This window comes from Bombina bombina, chromosome 1, assembly GCF_027579735.1.
Source record: "Bombina bombina isolate aBomBom1 chromosome 1, aBomBom1.pri, whole genome shotgun sequence".
Classification (NCBI taxonomy): domain Eukaryota; kingdom Metazoa; phylum Chordata; class Amphibia; order Anura; family Bombinatoridae; genus Bombina; species Bombina bombina.
Genome location: NC_069499.1, coordinates 1,504,898,313 through 1,504,920,217, shown reverse-complemented (window position 1 = coordinate 1,504,920,217; position 21,905 = coordinate 1,504,898,313). Strand labels below are relative to the sequence as shown.

General features: G+C 40.6%; 1 protein-coding gene across 2 annotated transcripts in view; it reads left to right on the top strand.

The window, feature by feature from the left end:
• HELZ (helicase with zinc finger) overlaps positions 1 to 21,905 on the top strand; it is an 842,947-nt gene that overhangs the window by 405,762 nt on the left and 415,280 nt on the right. For both annotated transcript variants that reach the window (XM_053707899.1, XM_053707909.1), the window contains exons 14-15: positions 2,459 to 2,638; positions 16,627 to 16,728. In XM_053707899.1, coding sequence (XP_053563874.1) covers positions 2,459 to 2,638; positions 16,627 to 16,728 — 282 coding nt within the window. The remainder of the gene's footprint in view (positions 1 to 2,458; positions 2,639 to 16,626; positions 16,729 to 21,905) is intronic.

The window sequence follows — 21,905 nt, the reverse complement described above, 5'->3', positions numbered from 1 at the left end:
GACGACTGTTGCATATATCAACCATCAGGGGGGAACAAGAAGTTCCCTGGCGATGGAGGAAGTGACCAAGATAATTCAATGGGCGGAGGATCACTCCTGCCACTTATCTGCAATCCACATCCCAGGAGTGGAAAATTGGGAAGCAGATTTTCTGAGTCGTCAGACATTCCATCCGGGGGAGTGGGAACTCCATCCGGAAATCTTTGCCCAAATAACTCAATTATGGGGCATTCCAGACATGGATCTGATGGCCTCTCGTCAGAACTTCAAGGTTCCTTGCTACGGGTCCAGATCCAGGGATCCCAAGGCGACTCTAGTAGATGCACTAGTAGCACCTTGGACCTTCAACCTAGCTTATGTATTCCCACCGTTTCCTCTCATTCCCAGGCTGGTAGCCAGGATCAATCAGGAGAGGGCTTCGGTGATCTTGATAGCTCCTGCGTGGCCACGCAGGACTTGGTATGCAGACCTGGTGAATATGTCATCGGCTCCACCATGGAAGCTACCTTTGAGACAGGACCTTCTTGTTCAAGGTCCATTCGAACATCCGAATCTGGTTTCCCTCCAACTGACGGCTTGGAGATTGAACGCTTGATTTTATCAAAGCGTGGGTTTTCAGATTCTGTAATAGATACTCTGATTCAGGCCAGAAAGCCTGTAACTAGAAAAATTTACCATAAAATATGGAAAAAATATATCTGTTGGTGTGAATCTAAAGGATTCCCATGGAACAAGATAAAAATTCCTAAGATTCTATCCTTTCTACAAGAAGGTTTGGAGAAAGGATTATCTGCAAGTTCTCTGAAGGGACAGATCTCTGCTTTATCTGTTTTACTTCACAAAAGGCTGGCAGCTGTGCCAGACGTTCAAGCGTTTGTTCAGGCTCTGATTAGAATCAAGCCTGTTTACAGACCTTTGACTCCTCCCTGGAGTCTAAATCTAGTTCTTTCAGTTCTTCAAGGGGTTCCGTTTGAACCCTTACATTCCGTAGATATTAAGTTATTATCTTGGAAAGTTTTGTTTTTGGTTGCAATTTCTTCTGCTAGAAGAGTTTCAGAGTTATCTGCTCTGCAGTGTTCTCCGCCCTATCTGGTGTTCCATGCAGATAAGGTGGTTTTGCGTACTAAGCCTGGTTTTCTTCCGAAAGTTGTTTCCAACAAAAATATTAACCAGGAGATAGTTGTACCTTCTTTGTGTCCGAATCCAGCTTCAAAGAAGGAACGTTTGTTACACAATTTGGACGTAGTCCGTGCTCTAAAATTCTATTTAGAGGCTGCTAAAGATTTCAGACAAACATCTTCTTTGTTTGTTGTTTATTCTGGTAAAAGGAGAGGTCAAAAAGCAACTTCTACCTCTCTCTTTCTTTTTGGCTTAAAAGCATTATCCGATTGGCTTATGAGACTGCCGGACGGCAGCCTCCTGAAAGAATCACAGCTCACTCCACTAGGGCTGTGGCTTCCACATGGGCCTTCAAGAACGAGGCTTCTGTTGACCAGATATGTAAGGCAGCGACTTGGTCTTCACTGCACACTTTTGCCAAATTTTACAAATTTGATACTTTTGCTTCTTCGGAGGCTATTTTTGGGAGAAAGGTTTTGCAAGCCGTGGTGCCTTCCATTTAGGTGACCTGATTTGCTCCCTCCCTTCATCCGTGTCCTAAAGCTTTGGTATTGGTTCCCACAAGTAAGGATGACGCCGTGGACCGGACACACCTATGTTGGAGAAAACAGAATTTATGCTTACCTGATAAATTACTTTCTCCAACGGTGTGTCCGGTCCACGGCCCGCCCTGGTTTTTTAATCAGGTCTGATGAATTATTTTCTCTAACTACAGTCACCACGGTATCATATGGTTTCTCCTATGCATATTTCCTCCTGTACGTCGGTCGAATGACTGGGGTAGGCGGAGCCTAGGAGGGATCATGTGACCAGCTTTGCTGGGCTCTTTGCCATTTCCTGTTGGGGAAGAGAATATCCCACAAGTAAGGATGACGCCGTGGACCGGACACACCGTTGGAGAAAGTAATTTATCAGGTAAGCATAAATTCTGTTATCTTTTTTAAACAATACAATTTTTTAGGTAGACTATCCCTTTAAGGCAGGGATGGGGGGAACCTTGGCCCTCCTGATGTTTTAGAACTACGTTACCCATGATGCTTAGGCACTCTGAAGTCCAGTTGAGCATCATGGGAAATGTAGTTATGAAACATCTGGAGGGCCAAGGTTCTACATCCTTGCTTTAAGGTATGTCGATTCCTCTATGAGAGTTCATTGATTCCTCAGTATTCATAGACTATATATGGTTATTTCACACTGTCCTAGTTTTCTTTGTCTAATTAGGTAATTGAATCTTAAGATCATGTATGATATTTAAAGAGTTATCTTTTTTTCTGTACTCGTCTGGACTTTATGGATTCTTTAACACGTGGAATAGTGGTGTTTTCTCTTTTTGTTCCAGACAGTGGGATGAGCTTTTGGATCCGCGATTAAATGCAAAGCAGAAGGAAGCTATCTTGGCCATCACAACACCCCTTTCAGTCCAACTGCCCCCTGTCCTCATCATTGGTCCTTACGGGACAGGCAAAACATTCACTCTGGCTCAGGCTGTAAAGCACATCCTTAAACAGCAAGAGACCAGGTAATAAAATTATGTACTATAAATATACAAACAGTTCATCTTGTGTTTATTGTTTGCTTGCTTTTTGCATCACTGTACATGTTAACTGCACCATAGGTAGATTTTCTTTGCTAATTATACAAACAGTGCATCTTGTCTATGCCAGATAAAATAAGGAATCCTTCAATGTAAGTCACTCTCGACCCTTTCTAGTACAATATTAATATGGATATATCCAAGTTCATGTCTAGAGTAACTTTCATCCCAAGGACTTGTAAAATTCCCTAACTTTAACATCTAAAAACACCTGGCAACATTTTTAGTGTCTGGTGCAAAGAAGCCACTGTATGTGGATACCATCGCTGAAAGCCTTTAACTTATTCTATTAGACTGGCATAACGTAAAATTGGGGATGTGTAGGTGTGTCCCCTTACTAACAGAGCTGCAGAGTTCTCCATATAACATGTGAGACATATATCAGTTTCATTATATTTAACATTTAATATTATTACATGTTTAATAGCTGGGGTTTTTTTTACGTACTGCACTTACATGTCCCTTTTGCTCTTTGTGCTACATTAAAGGGATATTAAACCCATTTTTATTTCTTTCATTATTCAGATAGAGCATGCAATTTTAATCAACTTTAATTCTCTTGATATCTTTATTTGAAAAGTAGGAATGTCAGCATCAGGGTAGCTCTTGCTGATTGGTGGCTAAATGTAGCCTTCATTTCTCCTTTTTCAAATAAAGATACCAAGTGAACAAAGAAAAATTGATAATAGGAGTAAATTAGAAAGTTGCTTAAAATTGCCTGCTCTGAGTCATGAAATAAAAAATTTGGTTTCATATCCCTTTTTAAAAAAACAAAAAAAACAACCAAATTTGCAGATCGCATTTGTTCATTTTCACAGTGAACTGAACATGGAAGTATAATTTAGTTTAGTGCATCACTTTAATTCCACTAAACATAATGTATGCTCGATGTTTAAAGACTTGTTAAATGACTAATTCCTATACATGACTTTTTGGCTCTTGTAAATAAAAAATAAAACAAACCAAAGCTTTTCAGTACAGTACAGCCTATCTGAGGTTGTTTTGTCTAAGCCAATTACATGACATTAAAGGGACACTAAATACCTCTAACCATGGCTGCTGCCATTATGGAACTTCGCTTGCACTGCAAGTATCTGAGGGAGAGTTGCTGCACACGTGCAAACAGGTCAGCACTGGAATGTAGTGAGCGAGATTTCAACATGAGGTCACTCATGACTAGGGGGAGGCGGAGAATAACCTCAATACTATGTTTATAAAATGTATTTAGTGTTTAATATCCCTTTTATTTGTTGCCATTGGTGTAGAGAGACTGAATTAAAGGGACATGAAACTCAAAAAAAGGATTTAATGAATCAGAACATACCATTTTAAATAACTTTTCCCATTTTCTTCTATTATCTAATTTGCTTCATTCTCTTTGTATCTTGTTACTAGATAGGCCCCAAAGCAGCAATGCATTACTGGGAGCTAGCTGGTGATTGATGGCTGCAAATATATGCCTCTTGTTACTGGCTCACCTATGTTCAGCTAGTTCCCAGTAGTGCATTGCTGCTCTTAAATAGAAAATACCAAGAGAATCTTTAAAAAAAAAAAAAAAAAAAAAAAAAAAAAAGTTGGTAAAGAACATCTGCAGTTTGCAAATACTCTTTATTTGTAACTTACAAAAATACCAATTTTTTTTGTTTTGTGCTCACAGTCCTATGTATTGTACTCCGTTATCTTGGGTATTTTGATGTTTTACATTAAAGGGATACTAAACCCAATTTTTTTATTTTAAGCACCTTTCTAATTTACTCCTATTAGCAATTTTTCTTTGTTCTCATGCTATCTTGATTTGAAAAAGCAGTACTGTAAGCTTTAGAGCCGGACCATTTCTTTCATGTAATTAACAAGAGTCCATGAGCTAGTGACGTATGGGATATACATTCCTACCAGGAGGGGCAAAGTTTCCCAAACCTTAAAATGCCTATAAATACACCCCTCACCACACCCACAAATCAGTTTTACAAACTTTGCCTCCAAGGGAGGTGGTGAAGTAAGTTTGTGCTAGATTCTACGTTGATATGCGCTCCGCAGCAAGTTGGAGCCCGGTTTTCCTCTCAGCGTGCAGTGAATGTCAGAGGGATGTGAAGAGAGTATTGCCTATTGAATGCAGTGATCTCCTTCTACGGGGTCTATTTCATAAGGTTCTCTGTTATCGGTCGTAGAGATTCATCTCTTACCTCCCTTTTCAGATCGACGATATACTCTTATATTTACCATTTCCTCTACTGATTCTCGTTTCAGTACTGGTTTGGCTTTCTACAAACATGTAGATGAGTGTCCTGGGGTAAGTAAGTCTTATTTTCTGTGACACTCTAAGCTATGGTTGGGCACTTTATTTATAAAGTTCTAAATATATGTATTCAAACATTTATTTGCCTTGACTCAGAATGTTCAACTTTCCTTATTTCCAGACAGTCAGTTTCATATTTGGGATTATGCATTGAATTATCATATTTTTTCTTACCTCAAAATTTGACTTTTTTCCCTGTGGGCTGTTAGGCTCGCGGGGGCTGAAAATGCTTCATTTTATTGCGTCATTCTTGGCGCTGACTTTTTTGGCGCAAAAATTCTTTTCCGTTTCCGGCGTCATACGTGTCGCCGGAAGTTGCGTCATTTTTTGACGTTATTTTGCGTCAAAGATGTCGGCGTTCCGGATGTGGCGTCATTTTTGGCGCCAAAAGCATTTAGGCGCCAAATAATGTGGGCGTCTTTTTTGGCGCTAAAAAATATGGGCGTCATTTTTGTCTCCACATTATTTAAGTCTCATTATTTATTGCTTCTGGTTGCTAGAAGCTTGTTCACTGGCATTTTTTTCCCATTCCTGAAACTGTCATTTAAGGAATTTGATCAATTTTGCTTTATATGTTGTTTTTTTCTTTTACATATTGCAAGATGTTCCACGTTGCAACTGAGTCAGAAGATACTACAGGAAAATCACTGCACAGTGCTGGAGCTACCAAGCTAAGTCTGCTATAAACTTTTGGTATCTGTTTTCTCCAGCTGTTATTTGTATTGCATGTCATGTCAAACTTATTAATGCAGATTAAATTTCCTTTAGTACTGTTACATTACCTGTTGCTGTCCGTCAACATCTAATTTTCAGAGTGTTCCTGATAACATAAGAGATTTTATTTTTTAAATCCATTAAGAAGGCTATGTCTGTTATTTCTCCTTCTAGTATACATAAAAGTCTTTTAAAACTTCTCTTTTTTTCAGATGAATTTTTAAATGAACATCATCATTCTGATACTGATAATGGTTCTTCTGGTTCAGAGGTTTCTGTCTCAGAGGTTGATGCTGATAAATCTTTGTATTTGTTCAAGATGGAATTTATTCGTTCTTTTCTTAAAGAAGTGTTATTTGCATTAGAAATAGAGGATTCTGGTCCTCTTGATACTAAATGTAAACGTTTAAATAAGGTTTTTAAATCTCCTGTAGTTATTCCAGAAGTGTTTTATCTCCCTGATGCTATTTCTGTAGTAATTTCCAGGGAATGGAATAATTTGGGTAATTTATTTACTCCTTCTAGACGTTTAAGCAAATTATATCCTGTGCCATCTGACAGATTAGAGTTTTTTGGGACAAAAATCCCTAAGGTTATGGGGCTGTCTCTACTCCTGCTAATGTACTACTATTCCTATGGCAGATAGTACTTCATTTAAGGATCCTTTAGATAGGAAAATTGAATCTTTTCTAAGAAAAGCTTACTTATGTTCAGGTAATCTTCTTAGACCTGCTATATTTTTAGCGGATGTTGCTGCAGCTTCAACTTTTTGGTTAGAAGCTTTAGCGCAACAAGTAACAGATCATAATTTTATAGCATTATTATTATTCTATAACATGCTAATAATTTTATTGGTGATACCATCTTTTGATATCATTAGAGTTGATGTCAGGTATATGTCTCTAGCTATTTTAGCTAGAAAAGCTTTATGGATTAAACTTGGAATACTGACATGTCTTCTAAGTCAACTTTGCTTTCCCTTTCTTTCCAGGGTAAATAATCATTTCGTTCCTTTCCTCACAACAAGGAACAAAAGCCTGATCCTTCATCCTCAGGAGCGGTATCAGTTTGGAAACTATTTCCAGTTTGGAATATATCCAAGCCTTATAGAAACCTATAGCCAGCTCCTAAGTACCTATGAAGGTGCGGCCCTTATTCCAGCTCAGCTGGTATGGGGCAGATTACGTTTTCTTCAAAGAAATTTGGATCAATTCCGTTCTTAATCTCTGGTTTCAGAAACATTGTTTCAGAAAGGTACAGAATTGGCTTCAAGTTAAGGCCTCCTGCTAAGAGATTCTTTTCTCCAACATAGGTGTGTCCGGTCCACGGCGTCATCCTTACTTGTGGGATATTCTCTTCCCCAACAGGAAATGGCAAAGAGCCCAGCAAAGCTGGTCACATGATCCCTCCTAGGCTCCGCCTACCCCAGTCATTCTCTTTGCCGTTGTACAGGCAACATCTCCACGGAGATGGCTTAGAGTTTTTTAGTGTTTAACTGTAGTTTTTATTATTCAATCAAGAGTTTGTTATTTTAAAATAGTGCTGGTATGTACTATTTACTCAGAAACAGAAAAGAGATGAAGATTTCTGTTTGTATGAGGAAAATGATTTTAGCACCGTAACTAAAATCCATGGCTGTTCCACACAGGACTGTTGAGAGCAATTAACTTCAGTTGGGGGAACAGTGTGCAGTCTCTTGCTGCTTGAGGTATGACACATTCTAACAAGACGATGTAATGCTGGAAGCTGTCATTTTTCCCTATGGGATCCGGTAAGCCATGTTTATTACGATGGTAAATAAGGGCTTCACAAGGGCTTATTAAGATTGTAGACTTTTCTGGGCTAAATCGATTCAGTTTTAAAACATATTTAGCTTTGAGGAATCATTTTATCTGGGTTTATTGATATTATAATATCGGCAGGCACTGTATTAGACACCTTATTTCTCTGGGGCTTTCCCAAAGCATAAGCAGAGTCTCATTTTCGCGCCGGTGTGGCGCACTTGTTTTTGAGAGGCATGGCATGCAGTCGCATGTGAGAGGAGCTCTGATACTTAGAAAAGACTTTGAAGGCGTCATTTGGTATCGTATTCCCCTTTGGGCTTGGTTGGGTCTCAGCAAAGCAGATACCAGGGACTGTAAAGGGGTTAAAGTGTTAAAACGGCTCCGGTTCCGTTATTTTAAGGGTTAAAGCTTCCAAATTTGGTGTGCAATACTTTTAAGGCTTTAAGACACTGTGGTGAAAATTTGGTGAATTTTGTACAATTCCTTCATGTTTTTTCGCAATTGCAGTAATAAAGTGTGTTCAGTTTAAAATTTAAAGTGACAGTAACGGTTTTATTTTAAAACGTTTTTTGTACTTTATTATCAAGTTTATGCCTGTTTAACATGTCTGAACTACCAGATAGACTGTGTTCTGAATGTGGGGAAGCCAGAATTCCTGTTCATTTAAATAAATGTGATTTATGTGATAATGACAATGATGCCCAAGATGATTCCTCAAGTGAGGGAAGTAAGCATGGTACTGCATCATTCCCTCCTTCGTCTACACGAGTCTTGCCCACTCAGGAGTCCCCTAGTACATCTAGCGCGCCAATACTGCTTACTATGCAACAATTAACGGCTGTAATGGATAATTCTGTCAAAAACATTTTAGCCAAAATGAACCCTTGTCAGCGTAAGCGTGGCTGCTCTGTTTTAGTTACTGAAGAGCATGACGACGCTGATATTAATATCTCTGAAGGGCCCCTAACCCAATCTGAGGGGGCCAGGGAGGTTTTGTCTGAGGGAGAAATTACTGATTCAGGGAACATTTCTCAACAGGCTGAACCTGATGTAATTGCATTTAAATTTAAGTTGGAACATCTCCGCATTCTGCTTAAGGAGGTATTATCCACTCTGGATGATTGTGAAAAGTTGGTCATCCCAGAGAAACTATGTAAAATGGACAAGTTCCTAGAGGTGCCGGAGCTCCCAGAAGCTTTTCCTATACCCAAGCGGGTGGCGGACATTGTTAATAAAGAATGGGAAAGGCCCGGTATTCCTTTCGTCCCTCCCCCCATATTTAAAAAATTGTTTCCTATGGTCGACCCCAGAAAGGACTTATGGCAGACAGTCCCCAAGGTCGAGGGAGCGGTTTCTACTTTAAACAAACGCACCACTATACCCATAGAGGATAGTTGTGCTTTCAAAGATCCTATGGATAAAAAATTAGAAGGTTTGCTTAAAAAGATGTTTGTTCAGCAGGGTTACCTTCTACAACCAATTTCATGCATTGTCCCTGTCACTACAGCCGCATGTTTCTGGTTTGATGAACTGATAAAGGCGCTCGATAGTGATTCTCCCCCTTATGAGGAGATTATGGACAGAATCAATGCTCTCAAATTGGCTAATTCTTTCACCCTAGACGCCACTTTGCAATTGGCTAGGTTAGCGGCTAAGAATTCTGGGTTTACTATTGTGGCGCGCAGAGCGCTTTGGTTGAAATCTTGGTCGGCTGACGCGTCTTCCAAGAACAAGCTACTAAACATTCCTTTCAAGGGGAAAACGCTGTTTGGCCCTGACTTGAAAGAGATTATCTCGGATATCACTGGGGGTAAGGGCCACGCCCTTCCTCAGGATCGGCCTTTCAAGGCGAAAAATAGACCCAATTTTCGTCCCTTTCGTAAAAACGGACCAGCCCAAAGTGCTACGTCCTCTAAGCAAGAGGGTAATACTTCTCAAGCCAAGCCAGCTTGGAGACCAATGCAAGGCTGGAACAAGGGAAAGCAGGCCAAGAAGCCTGCCACTGCTACCAAGACAGCATGAAATATTGGCCCCCGATCCGGGACCGGATCTGGTGGGGGGCAGACTCTCTCTCTTCGCTCAGGCTTGGGCAAGAGATGTTCTGGATCCTTGGGCGCTAGAAATAGTCTCCCAGGGTTATCTTCTGGAATTCAAGGGACTTCCCCCAAGGGGGAGGTTCCACAGGTCTCAGTTGTCTTCAGACCACATAAAAAGACAGGCGTTCTTACATTGTGTAGAAGACCTGTTAAAAATGGGAGTGATTCATCCTGTTCCACTAAGAGAACAAGGGATGGGGTTCTACTCCAATCTGTTCATAGTTCCCAAAAAAGAGGGAACGTTCAGACCAATCTTAGATCTCAAGATCTTAAACAAGTTTCTCAAGGTTCCATCTTTCAAGATGGAAACCATTCGAACTATTCTTCCTTCCATCCAGGAGGGTCAATTCATGACCACGGTGGATTTAAAGGATGCGTATCTACATATTCCTATCCACAAGGAACATCATCGGTTCCTAAGGTTTGCATTCCTGGACAAACATTACCAGTTTGTGGCGCTTCCTTTCGGATTAGCCACTGCTCCAAGGATTTTCACAAAGGTACTAGGCTCCCTTCTAGCGGTGCTAAGACCAAGGGGCATTGCAGTAGTACCTTACCTGGACGACATTCTGATTCAAGCGTCGTCCCTTCCTCAAGCAAAGGCTCACACGGACATTGTCCTGGCCTTTCTCAGATCTCACGGCTGGAAAGTGAACGTGGAAAAGAGTTCTCTATCCCCGTCAACAAGGGTTCCCTTCTTGGGAACAATTATAGACTCTTTAGAAATGAGGATCTTTCTAACAGAGGCCAGAAAAACAAAACTTCTAGACTCTTGTCGGATACTTCATTCCGTTCCTCTTCCTTCCATAGCTCAGTGCATGGAAGTGATCGGGTTGATGGTAGCGGCGATGGACATAGTTCCTTTTGCGCGCATTCATCTAAGACCATTACAACTGTGCATGCTCAGTCAGTGGAATGGGGACTATACAGACTTGTCTCCGAAGATACAAGTAAATCAGAGGACCAGAGACTCACTCCGTTGGTGGCTGTCCCTGGACAATCTGTCTCAAGGGATGACGTTCCGCAGACCAGAGTGGGTCATTGTCACGACCGACGCCAGTCTGATGGGCTGGGGCGCGGTCTGGGGATCCCTGAAAGCTCAGGGTCTTTGGTCTCGGGAAGAATCTCTTCTACCGATAAATATTCTGGAACTGAGAGCGATATTCAATGCTCTCAAGGCCTGGCCTCGGCTAGCGAGGACCAAGTTCATACGGTTTCAATCAGACAACATGACAACTGTTGCGTACATCAACCATCAGGGGGGAACAAGGAGTTCCCTAGCGATGGAAGAAGTGACCAAAATCATTCTATGGGCGGAGTCTCACTCCTGCCACCTGTCTGCTATCCACATCCCAGGAGTGGAAAATTGGGAAGCGGATTTTCTGAGTCGTCAGACATTGCATCCGGGGGAGTGGGAACTCCATCCGGAAATCTTTGCCCAAGTCACTCACCTGTGGGGCATTCCAGACATGGATCTGATGGCCTCTCGTCAGAACTTCAAAGTTCCTTGCTACGGGGCCAGATCCAGGGATCCCAAGGCGGCTCTAGTGGATGCACTAGTAGCACCTTGGACCTTCAAACTAGCTTATGTGTTCCCGCCATTTCCTCTCATCCCCAGGCTGGTAGCCAGGATCAATCAGGAGAGGGCGTCGGTGATCTTGATAGCTCCTGCGTGGCCACGCAGGACTTGGTATGCAGATCTGGTGAATATGTCATCGGCTCCACCTTGGAAGCTACCTTTGAGACGAGACCTTCTTGTTCAGGGTCCGTTCGAACATCCGAATCTGGTTTCACTCCAGCTGACTGCTTGGAGATTGAACGCTTGATTTTATCGAAGCGAGGATTCTCAGATTCTGTTATCGATACTCTTGTTCAGGCCAGAAAGCCTGTAACTAGAAAGATTTACCACAAAATTTGGAAAAAATATATCTGTTGGTGTGAATCTAAAGGATTCCCTTGGGACAAGGTTAAGATTCCTAGGATTCTATCCTTCCTTCAAGAAGGATTGGAAAAAGGATTATCTGCTAGTTCCCTGAAGGGACAGATTTCTGCCTTGTCGGTATTACTTCACAAAAAGCTGGCAGCTGTGCCAGATGTTCAAGCCTTTGTTCAGGCTCTGGTTAGAATCAAGCCTGTTTACAAACCTTTGACTCCTCCTTGGAGTCTCAATTTAGTTCTTTCAGTTCTTCAGGGGGTTCCGTTTGAACCCTTACATTCCGTTGATATTAAGTTATTATCTTGGAAAGTTTTGTTTTTAGTTGCGATTTCTTCTGCTAGAAGAGTCTCAGAATTATCTGCTCTGCAGTGTTCTCCTCCTTATCTGGTGTTCCATGCAGATAAGGTGGTTTTACGTACTAAACCTGGTTTTCTTCCAAAAGTTGTTTCTAACAAAAACATTAACCAGGAGATTATCGTACCTTCTCTGTGTCCAAAACCAGTTTCAAAGAAGGAACGTTTGTTGCACAATTTGGATGTTGTTCGCGCTCTAAAATTCTATTTAGATGCTACAAAGGATTTTAGACAAACATCTTCCTTGTTTGTTGTTTATTCAGGTAAAAGGAGAGGTCAAAAAGCAACTTCTACCTCTCTCTCTTTTTGGATTAAAAGCATCATCAGATTGGCTTACGAGACTGCCGGACGGCAGCCTCCCGAAAGAATCACAGCTCATTCCACTAGGGCTGTGGCTTCCACATGGGCCTTCAAGAACGAGGCTTCTGTTGATCAGATATGTAGGGCAGCGACTTGGTCTTCACTGCACACTTTTACCAAATTTTACAAGTTTGATACTTTTGCTTCTTCTGTGGCTATTTTTGGGAGAAAGGTTTTGCAAGCCGTGGTGCCTTCCATTTAGGTGACCTGATTTGCTCCCTCCCTTCATCCGTGTCCTAAAGCTTTGGTATTGGTTCCCACAAGTAAGGATGACGCCGTGGACCGGACACACCTATGTTGGAGAAAACAGAATTTATGTTTACCTGATAAATTTCTTTCTCCAACGGTGTGTCCGGTCCACGGCCCGCCCTGGTTTTTTAATCAGGTCTGATAATTTATTTTCTTTAACTACAGTCACCACGGTACCATATGGTTTCTCCTATGCAAATATTCCTCCTTAACGTCGGTCGAATGACTGGGGTAGGCGGAGCCTAGGAGGGATCATGTGACCAGCTTTGCTGGGCTCTTTGCCATTTCCTGTTGGGGAAGAGAATATCCCACAAGTAAGGATGACGCCGTGGACCGGACACACCGTTGGAGAAAGAAATTTATCAGGTAAACATAAATTCTGTTTTCTTTCCCGTGTCCCAGTTGACACAGCAAGGCTCAGCATTTCTGAAATGTGTTTCAGATCTAGAGTTGGCTGGAGTATTTATGCCAGTTCCAGTTCTGGAACAGGGGCTGGGGTTTTATTTTATCTCTTCATTGTACCAAAGAAGGTCAATTCCTTCAGACCAGTTCTGGATCTATCATTATTGAATCGTTATGTTAGGATACCAACATTCAAGATGGTTACTGTAGGACTATCCTGCCTTTTGTTTAGCAAGGGCATTATATGTCTACAATAGATTTACAGGATGTGTATCTGCATATTCCGATTCATCCAGATCACTTTTAGTGTCTGAGATTCTCTTTTTAGACAAGCATTACCAGTTTTGTGGCTCTACTGTTTGGCCTAGCCTCAGTTCCAAGAATTTTTTTCAAAGGTTCTCGGTGCCCTTCTTTCTGTAATCAGAGAATAGGGTTTTGGTATTTCCTTATTTGGACGATATCTTGGTACTTGCTCAGTCTTCTCATTTTCGAAGAATCTCATACGAATCGACTTGTGTTGTTTTTTCAAGTTCATGGTTGGAGGATCAATTTACCAATCAGTTCATTGATTCCTCAGACAAGGGTAACCTTTTTAGGTTTCTAGATAAATTCAGTGTCTATGACTCTGTCCTTGTCAGACAAGAGAAGTTTAACATTGATATCAGCTTGTCAAAACCTTCAGTCACAATCATTCCCTTTGGTAGCCTTATGCATGGAAATGTTGGGTCTTAGGACTGCCGCATCAGATGCGATCTCCTTTGCTCGTTTTCACATGCGACCTCTTCAGCTCTGTATGCTGAACCAATGGTGCAGGGATTACTCAAAGATATCTCAATTAATATCTTTAAACCGATTTTACGACACTCTCTGACATGGTGGACAGATCACCATCGTTTAGTTCAGGGGGCTTCTTTGTTCTTCCGACCTGGACTATAATCTCAACAGATACAAGTCTTACAGGTTGGGGAGCTGTGTGGGGGTATCTGACGGCACAAGGGGTTTGGGAATCTCAGGAGGTGAGATTTCCGATCAATATTTTGGAACTCCGTGCAATTTTCAGAGCTCTTCAGTCTTGGCCTGTTCTGAGGAGAGAGTTGTTCATTGTTTTCAGATAAGACAATGTCACAACTGTGGCATACATCAATCATCAAGGAGGGACTCACAGTCCTCTGGCTATGAAAGAAGTATCTCGAATTTTGGTTTGGGCGGAATCCAGCTCCTGTCTAATCTCTGCGGTTTATATCCCAGGTATGGACAATTGGAAAGCGGATTATCTCAGTCGCCAAACGTTGCATCCGGGCGAATGGTCTCTTCACCCAGAGGTATTTCTTCAGATTGTTCAAATGTGGGAACTTCCAGAAATAGATCTGATGGCTTCTCATCTAAACAAGAAACTTCCCAGGTATCTGTCCAGATCCCGGGATCCTCAGGCGGAGGCAGTGGATGCATTTTCACTTCCTTGGAAGTATCATCCTGCCTATATCTTCCGCCTCTAGTTCTTCTTCCAAGAGTAATCTCCAAGATTCTGAAGGAATGCTCGTTTGTTCTGCTGGTAGCTCCGGCATGGCCTCACAGGTTTTGGTATGCGGATCTTGTCCGGATGGCCTCTTGCCAACCGTGGACTCTTCCGTTAAGACCAGACCTTTTGTCTCAAGGTCCTTTTTTCCATCAGGATCTGAAATCCTTAAATTTAAAGGTATGGAGATTGAACGCTTGATTCTTGGTCAAAGAGGTTTCTCTGACTCTGTGATTAATACTATGTTACAGGCTCGTAAATCTGTATCCAGAGAGATATATTATAGAGTCTGGAAGACTTATATTTCTTGGTGTCTTTCTCATCATTTTTCTTGGCATTCTTTTAGAATACCGAGAATATTACAATTTCTTCAGGATGGTTTAGATAAGGGTTTGTCCGCAAGTTCCTTGAAAGGTCAAATCTCTGCTCTTTCTGTTCTTTTTCACAGAAAGATTGCTATTCTTCCTGATATTCATTGTTTTGTACAAGCTTTGGTTCGTATAAAGCCTGTCATTAAGTCAATTTCTCCTCCTTGGAGTTTGAATTTGGTTCTGGGGGCTCTTCAAGCTCCTCCATTTGAACCTATGCATTCATTGGATATTAAATTACTTTCTTGGAAAGTTTTGTTCCTTTTGGCCATCTCTTCTGCCAGAAGAGTTTCTGAATTATCTGCTCTTTCTTGTGAGTCTCCTTTTCTGATTCTTCTTCAGGATAAGGCGGTGTTGCGAACTTCTTTTGAATTTTTACCTAAAGTTGTGAATTCCAACAACATTAGTAGAGAAATTGTGGTTCCTTCATTATGTCCTAATCCTAAGAATTCTAAGGAGAAATCGTTGCATTCTTTGGATGTTGTTAGAGCTTTGAAATATTATGTTGAAGCTACGAAATCTTTCTGTAAGACTTCTAGTCTCTTTGTTATCTTTTCCGGTTCTAGGAAAGGCCAGAAAGCTTCTGCCATTTCTTTGGCATCTTGGTTGAAATCTTTAATTCATCTTGCCTATGTTGAGTCGGGTAAAATTCCGCCTCAGAGAATTACAGCTCATTCTACTAGGTCAGTATCTACTTCCTGGGCGTTTAGGAATGAAGCTTTGGTTGACCAGATCTGCAAAGCAGCAACTTGGTCCTCTTTGCATACTTTTACTAAATTCTACCATTTTGATGTATTTTCTTCTTCTGAAGCAGTTTTTGGTAGAAAAGTTCTTCAGGCAGCGGTTTCAGTTTGAATCTTCTGCTTATGTTTTTTGTTAAACTTTATTTTGGGTGTGGATTATTTTCAGCAGGAATTGGCTGTCTTTATTTTATCCCTCCCTCTCTAGTGACTCTTGTGTGGAAAGATCCACATCTTGGGTAGTCATTATCCCATACGTCACTAGCTCATGGACTCTTGTTAATTACATGAAAGAAAACATAATTTATGTAAGAACTTACCTGATAAATTCATTTCTTTCATATTAACAAGAGTCCATGAGGCCCACCCTTTTTTGTGGTGGTTATGATTTTTTTGTATAAAGCACAATTATTCCAATTCCTTATTTTATATGCTTCGCACTTTTTTTCTTATCACCCCACTTCTTGGCTATTCGTTAAACTGATTTGTGGGTGTGGTGAGGGGTGTATTTATAGGCATTTTAAGGTTTGGGAAACTTTGCCCCTCCTGGTAGGAATGTATATCCCATACGTCACTAGCTCATGGACTCTTGTTAATATGAAAGAAATGAATTTATCAGGTAAGTTCTTACATAAATTATGTTTTTTTGTTCAGCACATGGGTAGCACTTGCTGATTTGTGGCTAAATTTAGCAAAACAATCAGCAGCTCTACCAAGGTGCTGAACTAAAAAATGGGCCGGCTCCTAACCTTTTATTACTGCTTTTTCAAATCAAGATAACATGAGAACATTGAAAAAATGATAATAGGAGTAAATTAGAAAGTTGCTTAAAATTGCATGCTCTATCTGAATCATGAAAGGAAAAAATGAGGGGTTAGTATCCCTTTAAGTCTAAATTTGTGGGCCTTTGGGTGAAAAAAATCTGCTTCTGTTACAAAACAATCTCAGAAAAGGGGCACAAAGAAGATTGATAAATGGTTAACATACTGTATTTGTGTTATACATTTAATATTTTCAGTGGCATCTTTTTCCATTGTGAGTAGTTTTTTTTAGTAGGTTTTTTAGTAGGATCTGTTCATTATGTTTATGTTTTTTACAGGGTTCTTATCTGCACACATTCTAATAGTGCTGCTGACCTCTATATAAAGGACTATTTACATCCTGATGTTGAAACAGGAAATACCCAGTCAAGACCACTCAGGTAAAAGACTGTTGTATAGAATTGTTTAAACATAATCTGTATTAATATTAAAACTATAACTGTTACTCTTTCCCTTGGCCTACAAATATGCTGTTCTTTGTTATTGCTCTCATGACTTGCATGGATAAAATTAAGTGGGGAGTAGTTTGTGTCATTATCCGAGTGATGCTTTTCGCTCGCTGATAATCCTGCATGCTATATATCCTGTTTTAATATCTTTGGGCTGACTTGCCTCTGCCCTCATGTATGTCTCAAGTATCAGATGATCCTTCTATACCTACTACCTTTTTATCAGCTTAATTAATTAATACTAATTTGTGATGTTGTGCAGTAATCCAAATTTGTTAAAGGCTGACTAGGTGGTGTCATAACTTGTAATGCATTTGACATATTTTTCTTGTGTTGCTGGCCACTCCTGTTTCTCTTGGGTAGCTCAGGTTCTTTCAGAAATGTTTATTGGGGGAGTTCACATCCCTTTTGGAATCAGCTTTAATCCCTCCCACTTTGCTATTTTTTCTACCTCCAGCAAGGAGGATGATGAATTTTGAAAAGGGGTTCACAAACTGATGTGAGACCCAAAATCCACTCAGAGAGCCCGGAAGAGTAAACAGAGTACATTGGCAGTGATAGTAAATCTCCTGTGGGAGTTTGTCACTTGCCTGCCACAGGTGTTAATGGGAATGTTTGGACACATCGGAGTACTCCTTCCTTAAATCCAGTGTCGGTGTATACTACACAAGATGTGCTCTTCTACTGGAATCCAGTCCCAAGCAGCTTCCTAAGCATGGTACAGTGTATGCTGACTGGTAAATAGGTACTTGTGTTCACACAGCCCATAGGATATTAGCATGAACATGTACACGTGATTCACATAGCCTTTTTTTTGGCACTTTTTTGTTCACTTTTACACAGTTACAGTAATATTGAGGTACTATCTCTTTAAATTTGTTTCTGGTTTTTAGTACATATCAGAGTTCTGCTCCTCATTTTCTGCAGGCTCTCAGATGATCAGGGAAACTTCCGAAGTGTTGGAGCTCAGTTTCTGAGATTCCTTCTGTGCAGAGCTCAGGGAGTTAACTTTTTCCCGCTAATACTATGCTCTATTTCCTCCTTTTCTTTACAGACAGTGGTCATCTTTGATGACACATTGCAATTTCTTCTGAGAGCCTTAGAGTGGTAAGTCCTCTTAATAACTAGTTTTGCATACATTTATATAAATTTATATTTCTTTCATGTAATTAGCAAGAGTCCATGAGCTAGTGACGTATGGGATATACATTCCTACCAGGAGGGGCAAAGTTTCCCAAACCTCAAAATGCCTATAAATACACCCCTCACCACACCCACAATTCAGTTTTACAAACTTTGCCTCCTATGGAGGTGGTGAAGTAAGTTTGTGCTAGATTCTACGTTGATATGCGCTCCGCAGCAAGTTGGAGCCCGGTTTTCCTCTCAGCGTGCAGTGAATGTCAGAGGGATGTGAGGAGAGTATTGCCTATTTGAATGCAGTGATCTCCTTCTACGGGGTCTATTTCATAGGTTCTCTGTTATCGGTCGTAGAGATTCATCTCTTACCTCCCTTTTCAGATCGACGATATACTCTTATTTATATACCATTACCTCTGCTGATTTTCGTTTCAGTACTGGTTTGGCTTTCTACAAACATGTAGATGAGTGTCCTGGGGTAAGTAAATCTTATTTTCTGTGACACTCTAAGCTATGGTTGGGCACTTTATTTATAAAGTTCTAAATATATGTATTCAAACATTTATTTGCCTTGACTCAGAATGTTCAACATTCCTTATTTTCAGACAGTCAGTTTCATATTTGGGATAATGCATTTGAATCAATCATTTTTTCTTACCTTAAAAATTTGACTTTTTTTCCCTGTGGGCTGTTAGGCTCGCGGGGGCTGAAAATGCTTCATTTTATTGCGTCATTCTTGGCGCGGACTTTTTTGGCATACGTGTCGCCGGAAGTTGCGTCATTTTTTGACGTCCTTTTGCGCCAAAAATGTCGGCGTTCCGGATGTGGCGTCGCTTTTGTCTCCACATTATTTCAGTCTCATTTTTTCTTTGCTTCTGGTTACTAGAAGCTTGTTTATTGGCATTTTTTTCCCATTCCTGAAACTGTCATTTAAGGAATTTGATCAATTTTGCTTTATATGTTGTTTTTTCTCTTACATATTGCAAGATGTCTCACGTTGCATCTGAGTCAGAAGATACTTCAGGAAAATCGCTGTCTAGTGCTGGAACTACCAAAGCTAAGTGTATCTGCTGTAAACTTTTGGTAGCTATTCCTCCGGCTGTTGTTTGTATTAATTGTCATGACAAACTTGTTAAAGCAGATAATATTTCCTTTAGTAATGTACCATTGCCTGTTGCAGTTCCCTCAACATCTAAGGTGCAGAATGTTCCTGATAACATAAGAGATTTTGTTTCTGAATCCATCAAGAAGGCTATGTCTGTTATTTCTCCTTCTAGTAAACATAAAAAATCTTTTAAAACTTCTCTCTCTACAGATGAATTTTTAAATGAACATCATCATTCTGATGACTCTTCTGGTTCAGAGGATTCTGTCTCAGAGATTGATGCTGATAAATCTTCATATTTATTTAAAATGGAATTTATTTGTTCTTTACTTAAAGAAGTACTAATTGCTTTAGAAATAGAGGATTCTGGTCCTCTTGATACTAATTCTAAACGTTTAGATAAGGTATTTAAAGCTCCTGTGGTTATTCCAGAAGTTTTTCCTGTTCCTAATTCTATTTCTGAAGTAATTTCCAGAGAATGGGATCAATTGGGTAATTCATTTACTCCTTCTAAACGTTTTAAGCAATTATATCCTGTGCCGTCTGACAGATTAGAATTTTGGGACAAAATCCCTAAAGTCGATGGGGCTATTTCTACCCTTGCTAAACGTACTACTATTCCTACGTCAGATGGTACTTCGTTTAAAGATCCTTTAGATAGGAAAATGGAATCCTTTCTAAGAAAAGCTTATCTGTGTTCAGGTAATCTTCTTAGACCTGCTATATCTTTGGCTGATGTTGCTGCAGCTTCAACTTTTTGGTTGGAGACTATAGCACAACAAGTAACAGATCATGATTCTCATAATATTATTCTTCTTCTTCAGCATGCTAATAATTTTATCTGTGATGCCATTTTTGATATTATCAGAGTTGATGTCAGGTTTATGTCTCTAGCTATTTTAGCTAGAAGAGCTTTATGGCTTAAAACTTGGAATGCTGATATGGCTTCTAAATCAACTCTACTTTCCATTTCTTTCCAGGGTAACAAATTATTTGGTTCTCAGTTGGATTCCATTATCTCAACTGTTACTGGTGGGAAAGGAACTTTTTTACCACAGGATAAAAAATCTAAGGGTAAAAACAGGGCTAATAATCGTTTTCGTTCCTTTCGTTTCAACAAAGAACAAAAGCCTGATCCTTCATCCTCAGGAGCAGTTTCAGTTTGGAAACCATCTCCAGTCTGGAATAAATCCAAGCCTTCTAGAAAGGCAAAGCCTGCTTCTAAGTCCACATGAAGGTGCGGCCCTCATTCCAGCTCAGCTGGTAGGGGGCAGGTTACGTTTTTTCAAAGAAATTTGGATCAATTCTGTTCACAATCTTTGGATTCAGAACATTGTTTCAGAAGGGTACAGAATTGGTTTCAAGATGAGACCTCCTGCAAAGAGATTTTTTCTTTCCCGTGTCCCAGTAAATCCAGTGAAAGCTCAAGCATTTCTGAATTGTGTTTCAGATCTAGAGTTGGCTGGAGTAATTATGCCAGTTTCAGTTCTGGAACAGGGGATGGGGTTTTATTCAAAACTCTTCATTGTACCAAAGAAGGAGAATTCCTTCAGACCAGTTCTGGATCTAAAAATATTGAATCGTTATGTAAGGATACCAACGTTCAAAATGGTAACTGTAAGGACTATCTTGCCTTTTGTTCAGCAAGGGCATTTTATGTCCACAATAGATTTACAGGATGCATATCTGCATATTCCGATTCATCCAGATCATTATCAGTTCCGGAGATTCTCTTTTCTGGACAAGCATTACCAGTTTGTGGCTCTGCCGTTTGGCCTAGCTACAGCTCCAAGAATTTTTACAAAGGTTCTCGGTGCCCTTCTGTCTGTAATCAGAGAACAGGGTATTGTGGTATTTCCTTATTTGGACGATATCTTGGTACTTGCTCAGTCTTTTCATTTAGCAGAATCTCATACGAATCGACTTGTGTTGTTTCTTCAAGATCATGGTTGGAGGATCAATTCACCAAAAAGTTCATTGATTCCTCAGACAAGGGTAACCTTTCTGGGTTTCCAGATAGATTCAGTGTCCATGACTCTGTCTTTAACAGACAAGAGACGTCTAAAATTGATTTCAGCTTGTCGAAACCTTCAGTCACAATCATTCCCTTCGGTAGCCTTATGCATGGAAATTCTAGGTCTTATGACTGCTGCATCGGACGCGATCCCCTTTGCTCGTTTTCACATGCGACCTCTTCAGCTCTGTATGCTGAATCAATGGTGCAAGGATTACACAAAGATATCTCAATTAATATCTTTAAAACCGATTGTACGACACTCTCTAACGTGGTGGACAGATCACCATCGTTTAATTCAGGGGGCTTCTTTTGTGCTTCCGACCTGGACTGTAATTTCAACAGATGCAAGTCTCACAGGTTGGGGAGCTGTGTGGGGATCTCTGACGGCACAAGGAGTTTGGGAATCTCAGGAGGTGAGATTACCGATCAATATTTTGGAACTCCGTGCAATTTTCAGAGCTCTTCAGTCTTGGCCTCTTCTGAAGAGAGAATCGTTCATTTGTTTTCAGACAGACAATGTCACTACTGTGGCATACATCAATCATCAAGGAGGGACTCACAGTCCTCTGGCTATGAAAGAAGTATCTCGAATTCTGGTTTGGGCGGAATCCAGCTCCTGTCTAATCTCTGCGGTTCATATCCCAGGTATAGACAATTGGGAAGCGGATTATCTCAGTCGCCAAACGTTGCATCCGGGCGAATGGTCTCTTCACCCAGAGGTATTTCTTCAGATTGTTCAAATGTGGGAGCTTCCAGAAATAGATCTGATGGCGTCTCATCTAAACAAGAAACTTCCCAGGTATCTGTCCAGATCCCGGGATCCTTAGGCGGAAGCAGTGGATGCATTAT